A 21,169-nucleotide genomic window follows, 5' to 3' on the forward strand; every position below is an offset into this window, starting at 1 on the left:
CATAAATTGCACATATATTACATTTGTTTAATATAAATTTATTTAATATCAATTTATTCATTCATGTATTTATAGGCCACCTATAACTGCTGAGGGATTCCTAGACGGCTTACAGTACATAAACATATTAAATCAAAATAAAACACATTAAAATCTATTAAAACACAATGAATTAAAACATCTATAAAAGCAATATAAATAGGACCACAGCATTCAGGGCTAAACATTAAAAAATTCCTAAAATTTAGCTATATTAAATGTGCTTGTTAAGTAAATGAGTGAGAATTTGAACCCAGATCTCTCTAAAACTCTATTTATGCATTTATTTCATTTCTGTACCTCCCCACAGTGGAAGCTCTCTCATTATACCACACTGGCTTTCAGTTCAATCAAAATGAACTTTTTGTGTCAGACTAGGCCATATTATGTAGTAGAAGCTTTTTAATGTATAGTGTCATGTAAGGGCAGTCAGGAATATCTGAGCAAGCTGTATTTATCAAGGAAAATGCATGATAACTCTTCCTCACAAAGTAGACAAACTGACAAGCTGGAGCAGGGTAGATGGTTGGGACTGCAGGCACAGAGTCCCGGTGATGTACTGAGGAATGCTGTCTGGGCATCTCACAGCATGTTAATGGTGGGTAAACAGAATGTACTGCAACACAGAATAATGTGTTTTATATGTTGGCAAATGTAGAAAAGGAATTCAGTAAACTGGGTCTTCTGGAAGGTTGTTGCATCAATACATAAAATGGATGGATACACTTGGAGTTCCAAATATGCCAAAGCAGGCTTTGGAAATGGTGCTGTTGGCAGAGAAAGTCTGCCCAATTTTCAGAGATTCACCTTTTACCTCTCAATGCCCTGCATCACAGCCATGTCATTCACAAGGGTCCTTCAATCCTTGGAGGAGCCTCTGGAGGATGAGAGGCGACTGAGGAGAGAAGAAGCCAGGGAAATCAGGTTCCATCAGCCCCACCCAGGTGTTGTTCTGGATCAAACCAAATGGGTTTTTAAATTGTTTTGCAATGTAGTATCATGTAAGCTTGGGTAGATTAATGGTACTATGCCATTATATTCTGTTTTTGATTAGGCAAAAGCATATTCTGTAACTTCCATAATCTGCAGCTTTCATTTTTCTTACATTAAAGGCTTAATATTCAGATATCCAGAAGATGATTATGAATCATTCCCCTTGTCCGAATCTGTACCTCTGTTCTGTCTTCCAATGGGAGCTACAATTGAATGCTGGGACCCTCAAACCAAATATCCACTACCTGTGTTCTCAACATTTGTTTTGACTGCTTCATCTGCGGAAAAGGTATATTTGAGTAGTGTAAATTTCTATTCTTTGCTCTCGTCACTTCTGATGGAATCAGTCCTTGAGTAACTTGTTTTCTTAATTAACATAATTTTAGGTAAAATGGAAAGCATTGCTGAAACTGAATTTTCAAACACTTGTAGTGGTATAATATAACCGCTTAGTCTTAAGAAGGTTAGCCATCATGGTCCCTCCTCTCTTGGTGATTGGCCCCCACCAACTACGGCTCAGATTGCTGTTGACAACTTGATGTGACATTCGACTACTGGTGGGGGTATGCAGTTGTGACCTGTTAGTGACATCCAACCTAATTGTTTCCATTCAGCATAACCCATCTGAATTGAGATGCTGTGTAGAAATAGCTTTAGCTGCAAGAGCTGACTGAGGTGTGATGTGGGATGGGTATCACCTATAGGCTGTAGGTTGTCTATCCCTGATTTGCTGAAATCTACCAGGCCAATGTTTGAAGCTTTCAAATTTTTAGAAAATATATGGGAAGGAATGGTTAGGAACAGGAAATGATTATAAGAAATTAAATTAGAGATGGATCGTACTGTTTCTAGTCTGTTATTATTTCTGTCCATAATGTTTTTTCTTCTGTGAGATAGAAACATCAGGGAACAAATTCTAATAAATATTAGGATATTTATTTTGGTCTGTATATTACTCTTCTAATATAAGCTAGACCATTCAGGAAAATAATGCAAGACTGAATTATCAACAAATCATCCAAAGTGGTTAGTAAGCTCACACATGATATTGGTTGGAAAGCCTTTATTATATGTGGTGTTCCTGAGTGGATTCTGTAGCACTGTAATTTTAAAAGTGTTTTGAAAGGCCTGAGGTCTAAATCTAAAACTAATCCTGTAGTGGTTTGTATGAGGAGGCAAGGAACTTTTCTCTCCCAATGTTTCTCTCCCACATCAGCTGTTCATGCACTACTGCCTCTAAATTCTCTTCAGAAAAGATGAAAAAGTATACTATAAATGAAGCTTAAAGAACCAGATACATCCCCTCTTTTTTCTCTCTGCTTGCTTGCTGTAATTATTTCTGTGGTTCTACCCCCATTCCACCTTTTCTCTGTTAACGTAGGTATATGGTGCTGCTATCCAGTTTTATGAGCCTTATTCACAAGAGCTGCTAACAGAAAGGCAGCATATGCAGCTGGGTCTCCTGACAGCTGTAGAGAGAAAAGTAGTTACTTCCAAATCCATAAATTCCAACAAATGCATCTGCCTTCTGTCACACTGGCCTTTCTTTGAAGCTTTCCGAAAATTCCTCATGTTCATCTATAAACTCTCAGTGTCTGGACCGCATCCACTTCCAATTGAAAAGTAAGTAAAAGGTTTTCCATGGTAGTTTCTTCTTTTCTTGGTTACGGTTCCAAAAGTGAATTCTTGTGAAGTGAATGTGTCCATTTTGGTTGCCTTACTGGTCAAGCATGGCACTTTTGTGTATTTACACATTGCCAAGTTATTACACATAGAAGAGGTATCTGGATTTTATCCTCAGTGTTGTGTTGTACATAAATAAGTGGCTGTTCCATCCCATTGTATGACCAACTCTCCTTCTTATAAGCTGTGATACTGCATTGTAAGCTACAGAGAAGCTGGATAGGGATCTAACTCAGTGGCTTCTGTAATATTTAAGGCATTCCAAACAAGCATGCATAGATGGTTATAAAGTCCAGTGTATGACTGGACTTTATAACCATCTATAATCTAACTACTTTAACATGCAAGAAGAACAGGTGTTAAAGAGAGAGTTTGACTAATTCATATTGTTAATGGTGATAAAAGCCCTGGAAGACCAAAAGTTGAGACCTTCTTTTGAGTCTTTGACCATTCCTTCCTGGACTACCCTCTTGCACTCCTTTTGAGAACCCCTGATCTAGAAACAGCATGGAAGAAAAACATTCATGTCATTAATTTCTTTTTGTTCCAGTTCATCAGGAGCTCAGTGATGCAGAATCCTAGGAGACACTAGCTTCAAACTCTCTCTCGCGTGCATGCACACACTGACACACACAAACACAGAGAAAATTTGAGACTGGATGTATAAATAGTAGTATGTTCTCCTGAGAAAACACTATGTTTGTATCAGTGTGCACTTAAGATCAAGATTAATGGTAGAATTTCTTTGTATGTTAGAAATTAGAAGCACATGAGTGAAGAAATCTTTGTTACTATTTTTTGTTAACAGGTATTTTAATGTATGAATGTTATCCAGATTAATGGAAGTTAAACTCCTTTATAACATCAAGCAGAAGAAAACATATTGTGCATTCATCCACAGGCTGCCAAGTTTGTCAGGCGCTGCTGCTGAATACACTGCTCCTTTTAAACAATGAACTTTCTTTTGTAATAATGGAAGAACTGAAATTGTGATGGGACAGAATCAACTTATTTATTTATTTATAACATTTTTATGCCGCACCCATCGCTGAAGCCTCCAACTTGTATAGGATTGTGCTATAAGAACTTCAGCATCTATCCCAAATTGTGTCTAACAGTACTTCCAGAAGATACTTCTGTCTCATCTCAATTGGAAAAGAGACGTATAGTGCAAAGCAGTAGATGAGAGAACCTAGCTAGAGGACCATGTCACTTTGAACCTAATGAGGCACAATCTAATATGCTTATTACTATCTTATGTCTGGTCTGTACTGCACATTGCAGGCTATTCCGACTTGCAGCAGTTTCCCAGTCTGACTGGTATAGCCCAGCTGCCTGTGATCCCCCCTTTAACCTGAGTCAGCACTCTGCATGCAAAACGTATGCACTGCCACTGAGCCATGACTATTCCCTAGAGCTCGGTGCAGTGAAAAGTCAAATAGTTTCAGTTTAGAATGAAAAATCAGCAGTGTGCAAATGAGGAGGGTTGCCTACATACGGTACAGATCATTTGTGCCTTTATTATCACTGCAGAAGGAGGGGAACTGTGTACCATAGTTTTTTTTTTCTGACTTATGCAGAGAATTGCCACTGAAATCTCTAGTTTCCATTTGTTAAAATTGTAGAATTTGATGATGATGGTGCATGATGATTTGAAACAAGCCAAATCTCCTGTTGTTCTTTGCCCTGAACCACAGGCAATAACTTTGGAAGAACTTTGTTAAACAATTAAACCATTGGGTTAGAAGGAACTGTAGTTTAAACCAGGTATTTATATCGCAAAGTGAATTCTATACTTGCAGGGGGCTTTACTTACAGTGTATATACTACAGTGTTCAGAAAGTATATGAGGATGCTGTCAAAAGTTAAAGTCAATAATAGCTTCACTAGAATGAACATTCCTTAACATACTTTTGAGCAATAATATTTTCAAGTTCAAACAAAGCTGTTGCAGGAAGCACAGACAACTTCAAAATAAGTATGAAATTTGTATTCTAAAGAATGGGAAAAGTTATTTTCCTGACATGGTAATTAGTGGCCATTTCTGAGCACGCAATTAATATTTAGATTCTGATTCTCTTGGTATAGTTGCAAACCTCCTTGGTCATTCCAGTTTACTGAAACATTTGCTATCAGTTTGATGGACGTTACACTGAAAGCATATTTGAACAAGAAGTTGGAAATTCCCTGTTGGCATGTCTGCATGTTGTATTTTCATTCAGGTTTTCTAATTAGCCATTCATATTCAGACTTAATATTAAGAGCCCTACTGTTAGGAAGTTTATAATTCCTTGTCATATGACAATTTAAAACTGTTGTTGAATTCTGTTGACAGTGGACATAGTGGGGAAAGAAAGAGTATATATTAAGTATTTTCCTTATTTGAAGGATAATAGAGAAAGGAATCAGCAAATTGCTCACTGTCAGCTAATTCTTAATTATTTCAGTTATAACAAAATGACTATGAAGATTATTTCAGATGAGGTCTTGAAAATCTCTGTGGTCCAACCAGTATCAGCCCATGTGCTTTCTATTAAATTGAGTACAATGTGCCTTATTTTCTTTCGGGAAGAGTTACCCAAATCTTGACAAGAAGTTACAGGTCCTGTATCACTTCACTCTTTCTTCTTCTGTCATCGATCAGTTCCTTGAATATATCCTGTTTCTGGGTTATATCCCTAGTATCCCTCAATATGATTTTTTTGGTACTATTTTTCTGAAAAATGCTAGCAATTCCTTTCCTGTTGCAATCTTAGGATAACTGAGGCATCATGGAAGATCTTGGAAAGCAAATTTGTTTCAGTCACTCATACCACTTGATTAATGTTTGTCTGGTTTGCAGCTAAGTTTGGAAGTCTGTTTCCCATAGGTATACCTGATGAATAGCATGTATAACTGTTGTTAGTTTTTTAAAACATTCTACTTTAACAGATATAAAATGAATATAAGTTCTCATGACCTAGAAGGGTCTAAGTGTCAGGACTTTTTGATCCAAGTATTTATACAAGTACCTAAATGAGACTTTTTAGTGAAAAAGCAAGTAAGTGACTTTTCATGTAAATGTTTTTTCTTAGAACATTTTCTTAAAAATCAGTTATTAAAAGTTAGCTAGTACATGCAGTTTTTTACAGTAGGGTTAAAAAATGAAATTCCTGTTCTTTTTAAAGCTAGTGATATAGTGAGTACACTTTAAATACCAAATTGTTGATTTTGCTATAACAAATTATTAAATTTTCTTTGCAGGCACATATCCCACTTTATGCATAACATACCCTTCCCTTCTCCTCAGAGACCAAGAATCCTTGTGCAGGTAAGTGAAATGTTTGATTCAGCTTAACACCACTATCCTTTTTCCTCTGTTAATGCTTATTGCTATCTTCTGTGTAACTTGCTGATTATGTCTGCTCCATGTTCTTTTAATTCTACTACATTTTTAAACATTTGATGCATCCTGAAGATGTTTCTACCATTTCACTTCCCATTGTGGTGAGCATTAAATGTACAGTACCCAGTCTCTTTTTTTCCCCATATCAGAGTGAAGTAGTCTAACAAACACTTGGGTGCACTAATGTAATGTAGTGACTAACACTGCAATTACAACCATGCCTGCTCTGAGTAGCTCATTGTTTTCAATAGCACTTACTCCCAAGTAAGTATATATAGGAATGCAGCCTTAGATCGAATCATGTGTATACTTGCTCACTGGTCTTGGTTGAGCTACTGTCATCACCTCTTCCAGTATGGAGACACTAATGCTGATCTACCTTATAGGACTGTTGTAGGGATTGTTAATCTGATGAACTTTGAACACTGTAGTGTGTGCTACAGTAACGCTGTATTACTGCTATGCTGGTGGGGCTTGCATAGCCAGTGTACTACATGACACATACTGCACTGCCTAACAGTTATAATACATGTTTAATTAGAACGTTTAAATAAGTATTCTGCAAATTGTCACATCACTAATATTTGTCTTTTGCCATTTTGCAGCTTTCTGCACATGATGCATTAATACTGTCTCAACCAGTTTCCACACCCTTGCCGCTCAGGTATCAATATCTGCAATAATATCTGCAATACTTAAAAGATGATTTGTGGACAAGCTGTGCACACACTGTTTCTTCAAGTTACTGAATATTAATGAATGAGTAATATTTTGCGCATGTAGTTGATAAAATATTAAACATTTAGTTCTTACGTATCCTAGTCACAGCTGGTGCAAATAAAAGTAGTGTACCATTCTCTCTGTGTGTAAAATTGTAGTAATTCGTTGAAATAAAAGAGAATTGGTTCCATCATTACAATGATACCTTTCTGGTTGAGGATATTGCTTTCCAATATATCCAGTGGGGGTGGAGGGGATGTAAAAACTAACTGTCAATTCAGTAATCAAAGCACAAGTAATTCTGCACAGGTCAACAACAATTTTGCCAACTTGATGGGCCTTAAATATGTAAAATAGTTAAAGATCTGATCAGTTGTCAGTAACTGGGAAGTCTGACCCAGCATTCTCAATGGCATTTAGGGATGCAAGTGCTAATGCCAGGAATTCTCTCTTTTTTATTCCTCTGTTACTGAAATAGTGTATTTGAAACATCTAGGGGAAATTTACAATGCACTTCAGTAAATAAATAGTATTCTAACAACTAGTTAATACTCTGGAGTTATACCAGGTCTTTCTGAGTTCTTGTATACTTACATATTCTGTGGGTAACCACTGTGTATGTAATGTGCTGATGTACGATGTGATAATAGCTATCTAATTTCCTATATGCACTTCATGAGTCACTGGGCAGGTTACTGACAACCTAAAGGATAAAATCCTATTACATTTATGACAAACGTTTGCATTGACAGGGTGCAGTAGGGATTTTTGGGCTGAGGAGTGGGTGAAATTGCTCTGGACAGTTCTGTTTGCTTTCTTGGATAGGATTCAACACTGGCTGCTGCAGCATAACCAGAGCCTTGCTCTGCAACTGCTACACACAGGATAGGATGGGTTTCTGATGTGGCTGCCCAGCAAGGTGTTAGTTGCTGTAATTATGAATAATGATGATATAGCAGTTCTGAGCCTTTTGCTCTTATTCTAGTGGTGCAAACTTCAGCACTCTGTTAATGAATCTTGGACCTGAAAACTGTGCTACTTTACTCCTGTTTGTGTTGCTGGAAGGCAAGATTCTGCTACATTCTCTCCGTCCAGCTGTGCTGACTGGAGTAGCTGAAGCTGTGGCAGCTGTAAGTATATCGCGTTCCCTTATAAGTTAAACCAGTTATATAGATTCCATAGTGCCCTTTTAATTTTAGTTGCCAGCAGTACTGTTTCTGAAAGGAAAATACTATTTCGGTTTAGATGCAAAATATGGATGAGAAAAAGTTATATACCTTTGTAAGTACTGTGAATTATCACTGAAATTTGCGGTTTCTGAAAATAATGTAGCATTGACCTTCTAGTAAAATGGAAGAACTTGGAATACTGGAAGACTGCTTCCCTGAAGGAGAGATCACTTTGCTTGTCCAGTGGTTTTGTAAAGGGCTAGCTTAAGTGAATTCACAGGCTGTTAATAAATTATTGAAAGAAAGAAATACCTAGTTTGGTTTGGGTTGGTGGGGAATGGGAATATTGCATGTCCATACCATGGCTTTAAGCTTAGATTGGTAGAATATTGTTACATTTTGCAAATATTGTCTGTTAAATGCAAATTTTAAAAACAACACATTTGCATGATATATTTTTTAATCAGTTGGTGAAATCCAACATCACACAGAATTCTGCTTGCACTATGGGATTCTTCCCTTTCTTCCTCCAGCAGCAGATTTTGAGAGTGCAGTGTAAGATGCAGCAAAGGAGGGGAATCGCTTCCTTCCTGCTGTACTGACAGATGCCATCCTGTCCTATGATGACACTAACTGGATACAACCCTATTTATCACAGTTGTCTTTGTATTGAACTGTTACAGTTCATTCATATACACTTAATACCTTGGGATTTCCACATTCTTTCTCCCATACTCTAGTACAGCTATAAGGGGAAAATATAACTGTTTCTTATCAATGTAGTTAAGTAAGCATTTAATAATAGGTTTGAAGTCACATTTTGTTCATATTATATTCTAAGCAAAGTTAATGATGTACCCCTCTGCTATTTCATTGCTTGTCAAAACACATGTTGTTCTTTTTATATATTGCATATTTCAAAAAGATTGTGCATTAAGCCTTTGAAAGGACCCTGCTACTGTTGTGTAGCACTAATAATTCAGGCAGTTTTAAATAAAACATTTTCGTGATATTTCCTTTCACCTTCGTTTTTTCACTAGTCCAATGAAGCGTGTGCTAGTCAAGCTTTTTTATTTCCTTCCTTCACATTGAAGTAAATGCTTACCAGAAGACCATGTAATTCATGAAGGATTCACAATTTAATTCCTCCTGGGCTGGCTAAAATCTATGACTTGATTCTAAAAGTGCATGCTGCCCAGGGTTGATATTTGTTAACTGTTCCCTTTCTTTCACCCACCCGCAATTGTCTCTGCTATAGACAGTGTTTCCAAACCATGGCCATGCTGATAGTCCTAATACTGTTCAAACAAAAAAAAAAAAATCAGGGTTTGCTGCTATTGTATGTAATGTTCCACATTCATGAGCAGTACTTGATGTTCTCGTTTGTGTTGTCTTTTTAATACATGGATTTCATTTCATTTTTCCTTCAGATGATCTTTCCATTTCAGTGGCAGTGCCCCTACATCCCCCTCTGTCCTTTGTCTCTGGCAACAGTGCTCAGTGCTCCTGTCCCATTTATAGTTGGAGTTGACTCACGGTACTTTGATCTGTATGACCCGCCACAGGATGTTGTTTGCATTGATTTAGACACAAACATGGTGTACATGTAAGTCTGTTTTTTAGTTTTGTTTCTATCCTTTGTCTTTATGTGTGTCTGTTTCAAGGTATTAATGTAAATTTTGAATGTGTTCATTTAATGTATTTCATTCAAACCCCAAAACTTATAATAGAGCAAAAGCCCATTAGGCTTATGTAGGCATTTCCACTTGTACATGGAGCTGCCCTGTACTTTATGTTTTGTTCTTGGTTTTTTCCCCCCATTGACTATAGTTCCCTGAACCAATACTAAAGTTTAGAGAACAACTTGTTGGATAGAACGGCCTTGTAAAGCGGAAATGGAATAAAAGTAGGAAATGTAGCAGTGAAGCTTTATAGGAAGAAACCCCTTGAAACTCAGACAACATTCCAGTCCATACTCAGAGGCTGATTAGCCACAGGGTTCTTGTGACTTGTTCTGAACACAGATGCACTAAGAAGCCATGGGTTATTAACCACAAACAAATCAGCAGTAAACCGTGGGTTTTCTTCATGGTTTGTTAGCATGGCTGGGTTCAGACAATGCTGCAATCCACACTACTCTATCCATATTCAGTGCTTGAATATGGATTACTATGTTGCATGAACTTAGTTACTGAAAACATGTCCTACTATTAATTATTGTACTAAAATATTCTCTATTATGTCCTTGTTTCCTTTATTGTTGTTCCCACATATACACTTAGCAGGATATGGACTAGCTTCTTCTGTATGATGTAAAGCAGTCATGGAAAACCTGTGGTCCTTCAAATGTTGGTGCACGACAATTTGCATCCCATCCAACCATTGACTGTATTTGCTGGGGCTGATGGGAGTTGAAGGCCAAAAACATGACACCTACAAATGTCCTACTTCTTAAGGAAATTATCTATTTTCCTATCAGTCAAAAATTCTGAAACTGATTAATTTTGAAGGAAAACATTGAAATCTATTTCTGGAAAATATTATGTACGTCAGTGTTTGTATCCAAAGATGTACAAAGGGAACTCAGCTCACATAATGAGGTTTTTGTCTCCTTGTCACCACAGACTCTCCAGAACATTGTGGGGTTGATGTGAGAATGTGTAGCACAAGAGGCATAAATTGGTAACATCAGCAGGAGAGCAGTAGAAATTGGCACCATCAAACACCTATTCTAGCTTTTATACAGTATTGGCGCTTACATTACTGGAAATAAATATCAATAAATTCGATATTTATCAAGTCAATAAACATTTGTTGAATAACTTCATATGATTAAGTGAAAATAAAGAGGGAACTCGCTTTAATAAACAAATTAGCTTAATTTAAGCAGAAATTTGTTCTACTATTTTAGAAAAATTGACATTCTTTTACACGTTCTAGAAGATTGCTACTGATGGGAAAAGGGGCTGTTCCCTTGTTAACACTGCACCTCCCATTTTGATGGGACCCAGAAAGGAGCCAAATGCTGGTGTCTGATGCTTGTTGCTGTGCTGTGCGCACCAGGACATTTTGTATTTGTTTAAATCTATAAAAGTGGTAGCCACACATGAATAGGGAGATTCCAGGTTCAGATAATGTAGAATTGAATGGTAAGCCCTTTTGGCATTGAAGGCAGAGGGGATTGGGCCATTGCATGAGCTAGAAGCCTGCTTCCCTTCTCATCCCTCATATACTTTCTTGAGGAGAAAATAAAAGGTATGTAGAACTAAGGATTAGAAGCATTCCCATTTTTAGCATCCTTCTTTCCCTTTGAATTTTTAAGTGCTGCCATTTTCCCCTTCTGCTTGCCCTTATACAATTCAAAACTTCAGCCTGGAATCATGAAATTACTTTTATTTCATATTTGAATAGTGTCATTAAAAATTTTAGCCACCCTGTAAGCAAGAGATCTTGGAATGAAAAAGTAGTCTTTTCCCGTATGAGGATTTTAGATCTATCAGGAGCCTGCATAAAAAGACAAACAACAAAGTTTTGTCTGATTTCATTAAAAAGAGAACGTCCCATTGTTGGCCCATCTTTTAAAAACATTTTATTGTTTAATTGCATTTCCACAGCTGGCATTAGCTTTCCGTGTGTGTGTGTGTGTGTGTGTGTGTGTGTGGTGGGGGGGTAATTTCCTTTCTTTGGGTCAAGATTTCACATGAGGACAGGAGAAAGGTGCCTGTGGAGCAAGGGGGAGAAAATTAGAAAAAAGATCATGGTAAAGCTACAAATGCCAAACTGATGTTGTACCAGAAAATATTTCATTTGGTTGCCATCACTTTGTGGAAGAATTCACAAAAATTCTAATCCATGCTTAGAAATTAAGCTAAATAGTAATGTTTTTTAATGTACAAACATAATTTTACTGTAAACAAACACTGTAATGTTTTATAGGATTGTGCATGCATGCTACTTAGCACATCAATGAATATTAGTGAGCTGCCCTTTTCAAAAAAAGATTGTTGGTTTCCTATAATTAGAGAGGACTACTTCTCTGAGGCTAGGACCCACTGTACTTCCTTCTGCAAGGTTGGGCAGAACAGCATGCCTGCTCTGGTTTCTTAACTTGGTACTAGGTGCTTTTCCACAGCAATTAATGGCCATTTTCTGTTTGTAGGGATGTGCAGTGTGGGGAATTCCATTTCATTTAAGCTCAGTGGAATTCTGCAATGCTTCACCACACTGAAGAGAAGAGCATCAGGCTTTTATTTTTAATTTGGGAAGATTTTGCACATTTTATTCTCCATGTTGTACCATTTGAACAAATTGTAATTTGTGTAAATTTTGTGTTTGTTGGTTTGTTTTTGCATACCTGCTCACTTCACAAAGGTTCAAATTGAAAACCTTGCCTGGACAGTGCTGTCAAAGTGCAGTACCAACCATAGATATGGACCAAGAAAAGCTCGTAGTGACTTAATTACTATATTTCTGTAATCTTCACAACTCTGTAGGATTAGTATAATCTCAATTTTTTAGATAGGTGGGATGGAAACTAATAGATTCAGAGAGGTGACATTTCACTTCATTCTCTCTGCAATTGTGCTCCTCTCATTCTCAAGTCATGGTTTTTTCATATATTCTCTGTAAGGAATTCCAATTTAGGAGAGCTATGGGTGTTTTTATGCCACTGTGGGGTCAAGTGTACATCTGTGCATGTCCAGTATAAAAACTAACATGGTTTGTGTGAACCTCATCACCTAGAGCTATGATTATGAATAGTGTACATCACCATATCTACAGCAGGGACTGGGTCTTGGACATGAAGCTCACTCAGCTGATCCAGTCACAGACTGTCAGCTTGGCCTACCTCAGTGGTGTGAGGATAACAAGAGAGGGAGAGGGTCATATATGAAGGGCTGAGTTCCTTGAAGGAAAAGTGGGATATAAACATGAAATTATAGATGCGTATGATATCTTGGTACTTAGTAGAGGTTGTGGTCTAATGCAAGCCTATCACCTTTTGAGTAACTTCTGCATATAATGTGCCCAAAGTGCTCTTGGGTTAAGGAGGAGGAAAACTTGTTACGGCTGAGCAAGCCTTCTGTGTTTAGTGCCAGTGGCTATATTACAGCATTACGGTTGGAAGCGCTACTGATTGCTAGAAAAATGCTGAATAGCTCTCAGTCACTAAACATCCTCTAGTTGTTTTCAGAGGCTATTAGCAGAAGTGGCAATGAGAAACTGTTAGTCCGTGGATCTGACGGGGATGAAAGATCCATTTTTATTACTAGATATAATTTTTGATCATTTGTCAAGAGGAGTGTTGTTTATGTTAGATGTGGCATTGTCCTTCTGAGCGTCTGGGTTAGGGAAAAGCAGAAGTTCTTAGCAGGCTTGGACATGTTTTTGTTATAGTTCTTTCTCCCTCTTCTTTCTCCCTCCACTTCCAAATTTTACTTGATTCATTTACTTTTTGTATTTGCAAAATAGCAGTGGTACATATGCCTTAGAATTTGTAGTCATTAAATTCTCTGAGATTATTTTAATAAGAGATAATTCATAGATAACAACATAGCCTATAAATACTAATGTTCTAAATACTAAATATTAGTCAGTAGCATTCAGTGGAGAGGGTTTTTGAAAACCATATAATGCTATGCTGATTATTTTTAAAAAATATATACCAAAAATCTCTGATAACAGTATCAGAGCACATATACTATGCAATAAAATAAGGTAGACAGTGACTAAATAGGTAAACATTTTGAAAATGCTAGAAGCAGATAATGCATTCGTTGCTGAATAATTCCTGTACCTTCCCTCCTACCACTGCTTCCCTTCTGAGTTGATAAGAAGAAAGGCTTGTCCTTAAAATTAGCAAGGCTCTAGTTTACCTCTATTTGTTTCTATTTGAGAGACAAATTGTAGCTGCTGCCTTTCTAAACCAGGACGTGCCTCATGTTAAGTTCATTTTAAATCCATTGCCAAGTTAGCTACATTCATTACCCTACCATTCCTTGCTGAAATCTGGAATTTTGTGTGGAAATGTAGCTTAAATTGCCTCTGACTGGCTGTGTAGGAAACTTGGTACTTGATGAAACTGATCCATTTAAAAGTTTTTCTCTCATTTCAAATATACATTTCCTTGAAAAAAAACTCAGATTTTGAATGAGTCAGGCACTACATCAAAATACATCTGTACATACATCAGAATATACCTTTACTTATTTAGCAATTGTAAATCTTGATCATAAATAAACAATTTCCTAATTTTATTTTTAATGTGATTTTATTCTGTTTCAAAACACTGCATTCTTAATCACTGCAAAATTTACTCTCATTGCCAAGAAAAGTACATCATGTTGGGTGTATTTTGCCAATCAAGTGCTAACTGATAACTCAGTTCAGCTTAATTTATGGCTGTACAGCTTGAGAAGATGAATAAAAGTACAAAGAAAATGATCAAGAGGGCAGGAGTAACTCTTCTTTGAGGTTATATTTGGGTTCTTTAGCTTGGGAAAAAAGTGAATAAGGGCACATGAGAGGGGTATTTAATGTTGTTCTTGGTGTGAAGTATGTTAAGCTTTTCTCTCTCTTTCATAATATTACAAGAAAAAGCTAAACAGTGAGAAATGCAGGAAGTACTGGAATGTGAAGTCAAGTGGGCCTTAGGAAGTCTTAACAACAACAAAGCTAGTGGAGGAGACAGTATTCCAACTGAGCTATTCAAAATCCTTAAAGACGATGCAGTTAAAGTGCAACAGTCATTATGCCAGCAAATTTGGAAAACTCAGCAGTGGCCACAGGATTGGAAAAGGTCAGTTTACATTCCAATCCCAAAGAACGGCAATGCCCAAGAATGTTTGAACTACCGCACCATTGCACTCATTTCACATGCTAGCAAAGTGATGCTCAAATCCTACAAGCTAGGCTCCAGCAGTATACGGACTGAGAACTACCAGAAGTACAGGCAGGGTTTCGAAGAGGCAGAGGAACTAGAAATCAAATTGCCAACATACACTGGATCATGGAGAAAGCTAGGGAGTTCCAGAAAAACATCTACTTCTGCTTCATTGACTATGCCAAAGCCTTTTATTGTGTGGATCGCAACAAATCGTGGCAAGTTCTTAAAGAGATGGGAATACTGATTGGTTCAAAATTGGGAAAGGAGTATGGCAAAGCTGTATATTGTTGCCTTGCCTATTTAATTTATATGCAGAACACATCATGAGAAAGGTGGGGCTAGATGAATCACAAGTTGGAATTAAGATTCCCAGGAGAAATATCAACAACCTCAGATATGCAGATGATACCACTCTCATGGCAGAAAGTGAAGAGGAACTGAAGAGCCTCTTGATGCGAGTGAAGGAGGAGAGTGCAAAAGTTGGCTTGAAACTCAGCATCAAGAAAACTAAGATCATGGCATCCAGTCCTCTCACTTCCTGGCAAATAGATGGGGAAGAAATGGAGGTAGTGACAGATTTTATTTTCCTGGGCTCCAAGATCACCGCAGATGGGGACTGCAGCCAAGAAATTAAAAGATGCTTGCTCCTTGGGAGGAAGGCAATGGCAAATCTAGACAGCATACTAAAAAGCAGAGACATCACTCTGCTGACAAAAGTTCATATGGTCAAGGTTATGGTTTTCCCAGTTGCAATGTATGGCTGTGGAAGTTGGACCATAAGGAAGGCTAAGCATGAAGAATTGAGACCTTTGAATTGTGGTGCTGGAGGAGACTCCCCTGATCCCTTGGACCGCAAGGTGATCAAACCAGTCAGTCCTGAGGAGATCAACCCTGACTGCTCTTTAGAAGGCCAGATACTGAAGATGAAGCTCAAATACTTTGGCCACCTAATGGGAAGGAAGGACTCCCTGGAGAAGAGCCTAATGCTGGGAACAATAGATGGCAAAAGAAGAAGGGGGCAGCAGAGGATGCGGTCACTGAAGCAGTTGGTGTGAGCTTAGGCAGACTCCGGGGATGGTGGAGGACAGGAGATCATGGAGAAATGTTGTCCATGGGGTCGCGATGGGTCAGATGCGACTTTGCTAAACAACTACTACTGCTGCTGCTGCTACTTCACACACTGCACAGTTAAACACCTGCTATCATAAGAGGTACCATAAGAGGCCACCAACATGGACAATTCTAAAGGGGATTAGCTAATTTATGGAACATAAGACTGTCTATGGCTACTAATATGTGTCTGAAAACCATTTGCTGGAGAATATCAATGGCAGGGTGGTCTTTCCCTCATGTTGGCTTCATATGGGTTGTGGGAGAATGGCTGAAAGAGGTATGTCTTCCATTTGATTCAGCACGTCTTTTCTTATGATCTTATGTGTTACCCATGAGCCATACTCAGAGCCAGGATGATAGTTAAACTTGCAGTTTTCCCAAGAGTAGACCTCAGGCTTCATTTTAAAGAACACATCTTGTTTTTTGAGGAGAGAATGGCTGCAGAGAAATTGGGACATGGTGCATGGCGCCTGTGAATGCACATCTGTCCCACAAACACATTTTCCTTCTGTAGATCCTGGCCATAACCTTGCATAGAGAGATTTCCCAGATTCTGTTTCTGTTCCCAGATTTGCACAAAAGATAAATGTTTTGTGTGAAGAGATACCATGCTGGTTGATTTGGCCCATGCTACGTTAAATTGTGTTGAGTCTTCACACTACTTCTCTCCAGCATAGAGAATAAAACATGTCCTTTAATGTCTGGGTGGCAATGTGTTCCCAATATGCAAACCCCTGATGAAAACTGGTATCCTGAAGTACATAATTCTTGATTTTGTAATTAATTCCTGTGTGCATGAAATACTGTATAGATGCATAGCTCTATTGTTTGCTAAGTTTTTAAGGCACGGAACTTACTTTGTATCTGGAAATGTGTAATATTTGAATATGTTTGCATATATAAAATTATCTTATATTAAAACTCATATTAATTCAATAAAAGTGTGGTATTTGCATTACGATGCAGTGAATTTGTTTGTAACAAAGGGAAAAAACACCTCAGTAAAGATATATTTTATTTTTAAAGGGCAGACATTGAAATATGGGGTCAAGCCTCTCACTGGTGGGATAATGCCTGAATTAAATTTAAAGAAAAATTTCTGTATATTTTGTGATTAGATCCAAATTCAACTGAGAGAGCTGTGTTGCTTTCCAATAATTGCTACCACAAGTTCCCACTTTGAAAAAATAAAAAACGTATTGGAGGTAGACTGGAAGCTTTTGAATTCCCTTTCTTGCTTTAAGGTATTAGGAAGTCCTAGCATGAAGCTGTACATTTCCTGCCTTTAAATATTTCTCAGCTTTAACTTGCGTTTGTCTCTATTGTATAGATCAGATGATAAGAAGAGCATGAACTGGAAGCAACTTCCTAAGAAGCCATGCAAAAGTCTTCTTGGCACCTTAAAGAAACTGCACCCACAGCTGGCATTAGGTAAAATATTGGAAAGGGCAAAAGAAGGTCATCTCAACAAAGAAGGAAATTATAGTGGTGGGAAGACTTTGAAAGTTGAACTGTTTGTTTCCCTACAACTTAATATAAAAGACAGTCTACAAAATATTGCTTATTATACAGCAGCAGATTTAAAAAAAACCCACTAAGAGTGCCAGTGCTTTAATGTCTCAATACATTTTCTTCCTTTCTCTGCTGTCCTATCTCTTCAGTATAAAACATGGTTTCCATCAGCAGAATGGGGATGCACTTCTGCCTTCCTTGCAAACACTACACATCTCCAATATTTGCTCTGGAAAGTTGAAGAATCTTCTGGAGTAGACTTTTGGGTCACATGGGGGAGCAAATGGGAGAGAAGAGGAAATGCAGGATCTGTTGTATGTGAGAAGTCTACTTGCATGATGTTGGTTTTGTCCCGCATTAGTATCAATCTGACTCTTGACAGAAATGAGTACCAAGGACTGAAGTTTAAAATAAAGGAAGTGAACCTATCTGCATAGGACTAAAGTATTGTTAATTTCAATACTTTAGTCCACCCAATTCATTGTTATAGTTTTCATTCTGCCCTTTCTCCAAGAAGCATTTTGACATTGACATTTTATCCTTTTAATAACCCTGTGAGGTAGATGACATTAAAAAAAAATACACTACTACTGCTTCCATGTCTTCACTGCAAAGTCTGTAGGAAAACCTGATATTGTTTAAGTTCTTTGCTTACTTGTTATCAAGAGCTATGGCCTCTATGGCCTCATTCACACAGAGTGACGGCCGGTGGTTTCTTTAAATTGCAGATTGTCATGCTTGAGGCAGCATGCTTGCAGGAGGAGCTGCTAAACATCCGATGGTCCCTTGGTTGTTTGCTGTGATGTATGAACCAGGAACCAGAAGTTCTCTCTTCCCAAACAATCCAGAGAAAGTTGTTGTTGTTGTTAGTCGCAAAGTCGTGTCCGACCCATCGTGACCACATGGACAACACTCCTCCAGGCCTTCCTGTCCTCCACCATCTCCCAGACTCCACCTAAGCTCACACCAACTGCCTCAGTGACTCCATCTAGCCACCTCATCCTCTGCCATCCCCTTCTTCTTTTGCTATCTATTGTTCCCAGCATTAGGCTCTTCTCCAGGGAGTCCTTCCTTCTCATTAGGTGGCCAAAGTATTTGAGTTTCATCTTCACTATCTGGCCTTCTAAAGAGCAGTCAGGGTTGATCTCCTCTAGGACTGACTGGTTTGATCGCCTTGCGGTCCAGGGGACTCGCAGGAGTCTTCTCCAGCACCACAATTCAAAGGCCTCATTCCTTTGGCGCTCAGCCTTCCTTATGGTCCAGCTTTCACAGCCATACATTGCAACTGGGAAAACCATGGCCTTGACTATACGCACTTTTGTTGGCAGGGTGATGTCTCTGCTTTTTAGTAAGCTGTCTAGATTTGCCATAGCTTTCCTCCCCAAGAGCAAGCATCTTTTAATTTCTTGGCTGCAGTCCCCATCTGCGGTGATCTTGGAGCCCAGGAAAATAAAATCTGTCACTACCTCCATTTCTTCCCCATCTATTCGCCAGGAAGTGAGAGGACCAGATGCCATGATCTTAGTTTTCTTAATGTTGAGTTTCAGGCCAACTTTTGCGCTCTCCTCCATCACCCACATCAAGAGGCTCTTTAGTTCCTCTTCACTTTCTGCCATGAGAGTGGTATCATATGCATACCTGAGGTTGTTGATATTCTCCCAGCAATCTTAATTCCAACTTGTGATTCATCTAGCTCCGCTTTTCTCATGATGTGCTCTGCATATAAGTTAAATAGACAGGGCGACAGTATACAGGTTTGCCAAACTCCTTTCTCAATTTTGAACCAGTCAGTGGTTCCGTGTCCAGTTCTCACTGTTGCTTCTTGTCCCGCATATAGGTTTCTCAAGAGACAAATAAGATGGCCTGGTACTCCCATCTCTTTAAGAACTTGCCACAATTTGTTGTGATCCACACAATCAAAGGCTTTAGCATAGTCAATGAAGCAGATGTTTTTCTGGAACTCCCTAGCTTTCTCCATGATCCAGCATATGTTGGCAATTTGATCTCTAGTTCCTCTCCCTCTTCGAAATCCTGCCTGTACTTCTGGTAGTTCTCGGTCCACATACTGTTGGAGCCTAGCTTGTAGGATTTTGAGCATCACTTTGCTAGCATGTGAAATGAGTGCAATGGTGCGGTAGGTTAAAAATTCTTTGGCATTGCCTTTCTTTGGGATTGGAATGTAAACTGACCTTTTCCAATCCTGTGGCCATTGTTGAGTGTTCCAAATTTGCTGGCATATTGAGTGTAGCACTTTTCTGGCATCATCTTTTAGGATTTTGAATAGCTCAGCTGGAATACTGTCGCCTCCACTAGCTTTGTTGTTGCTCAGACTTCCTAAGGCCCGTTTGACTTCACATTCCAGGATGTCTGGCTCACGGTCAGTGACCACCCCATCGTGGTTATCAGGGATGTTAAGCTCTTTCTTGTATAGTTCTTCTGTGTAATCTTGCCACCTCTTCTTAATCTCTTCTGCCTCTGTTAGGTCCCTGCCATTTTGGTCCTTTATCATTCTCATCTTTGCATGAAACGTTCCCTTCATATCTCCAATTTTCTTGAAGAGATCTCTGGTCCTCCCTATTCTATTGTTTTCTTCTATTTCTTTGCACTGTTCATTTAAGAAGGCATTCTTATCTCTTCTAGCTATTCTCTGGAATTCTGCATTCAATTGTTTGTATCTTTCTCCCTTGCCTTTCGCTTCCCTTCTTTCCTCAGCTATTTGTAAAGCTTCCTCAGACAGCCATTTTGCTTTCTTGCATTTCTTTTTCTTGGGGATGGTTTTAGTTGCTGCCTCTTGTACAATGTTGCGAACCTCTGTCCATCGTTCTTCAGGCACTCTGTCTATCAGATCTAATTCCTTAAATCTATTTGTCACCTCTACTGTATATACATCAGGGATATGATTTAGGTCATACCTGAGTGGCCTAGTGCTTTTCCCTACTTTCTTCAACTTAAGCCTAAATTTTGCAACCAGAAGCTCATGATCTGAGCCACAGTCGGCTCCTGGCCTAGTTTTTACTGACTGTATAGAGCTTCTCCATCTTTGGCTGCAGAGCACATAGTCAATCTGACTTCTGTGTTGACTGTCTGGTGATGTCCATGTGTAGAGTCGTCTCTTGGGTTGTTGGAAAAGAGTGTTTGCTATGACCATCATATTCTCTTGACAAAATTCTACCAGCCTGTGCCCTGCTTCATTTTGTACTCCAAGGCCAAACTTGCCTGTTATTCCAGTTATCTTTTGGCTTCCTGCTTTAGCATTCCAATCCCCCATGATGATAAGGATATCATTTTTTGGAGTTAATTCTAGAAGGTGTTGTAGGCCTTCATAGAACTGGTCAACTTCAGCCTCTTCAGCACCAGTGGTTGGGGCATAGACTGGGACTATTGTGATGTTGAATGGTTTGCCTTGGATTCGAACTGAGATCATTCATTTTGGAGATTGTATCCCAGTTCTGCTTTTCCTACTCGTTTATTGACTATGAAGGCGACTCCATTTCTTCCAGAGAAAGTACCTATGGCTTATTTCTTAGGTTATTTTTTTCACTTGTTGGGCAGAGGTATAAGGAGACAAGCCAGAACTTTGGGTTCACTCATACTGCTAAACAATCTATAGAATTATAACATGCACTGCTTTATTCATGACAGTCCATAATTTATCTGTAGAAAACTGTC

The 21,169-nt window shown here is 38.5% G+C and overlaps 1 protein-coding gene across 5 annotated transcripts in view; it reads left to right on the forward strand.

Moving 5' to 3' along the window:
- Positions 1–21,169, forward strand: part of DENND4C (DENN domain containing 4C) — an 81,591-nt gene that overhangs the window by 28,390 nt on the left and 32,032 nt on the right. For 4 of the 5 annotated variants that reach the window (XM_044427940.1, XM_044427941.1, XM_044427944.1 and 1 more), the window contains 7 exons: positions 1,152–1,321; positions 2,414–2,655; positions 5,959–6,025; positions 6,706–6,764; positions 7,806–7,950; positions 9,420–9,595; positions 17,319–17,419. In XM_044427940.1, the coding sequence (XP_044283875.1) occupies positions 1,152–1,321; positions 2,414–2,655; positions 5,959–6,025; positions 6,706–6,764; positions 7,806–7,950; positions 9,420–9,595; positions 17,319–17,419 (960 nt within the window). Of the gene's footprint in view, positions 1–1,151; positions 1,322–2,413; positions 2,656–5,958; positions 6,026–6,705; positions 6,765–7,805; positions 7,951–9,419; positions 9,596–17,318; positions 17,420–21,169 lie in introns of those variants that run through there. The other variant, XM_044427945.1, reaches the window with a different exon arrangement.

This window comes from Varanus komodoensis, unplaced genomic scaffold (assembly GCF_004798865.1).
Source record: "Varanus komodoensis strain SLA01 unplaced genomic scaffold, ASM479886v1 scaffold19, whole genome shotgun sequence".
Lineage (NCBI taxonomy): Eukaryota > Metazoa > Chordata > Lepidosauria > Squamata > Varanidae > Varanus > Varanus komodoensis.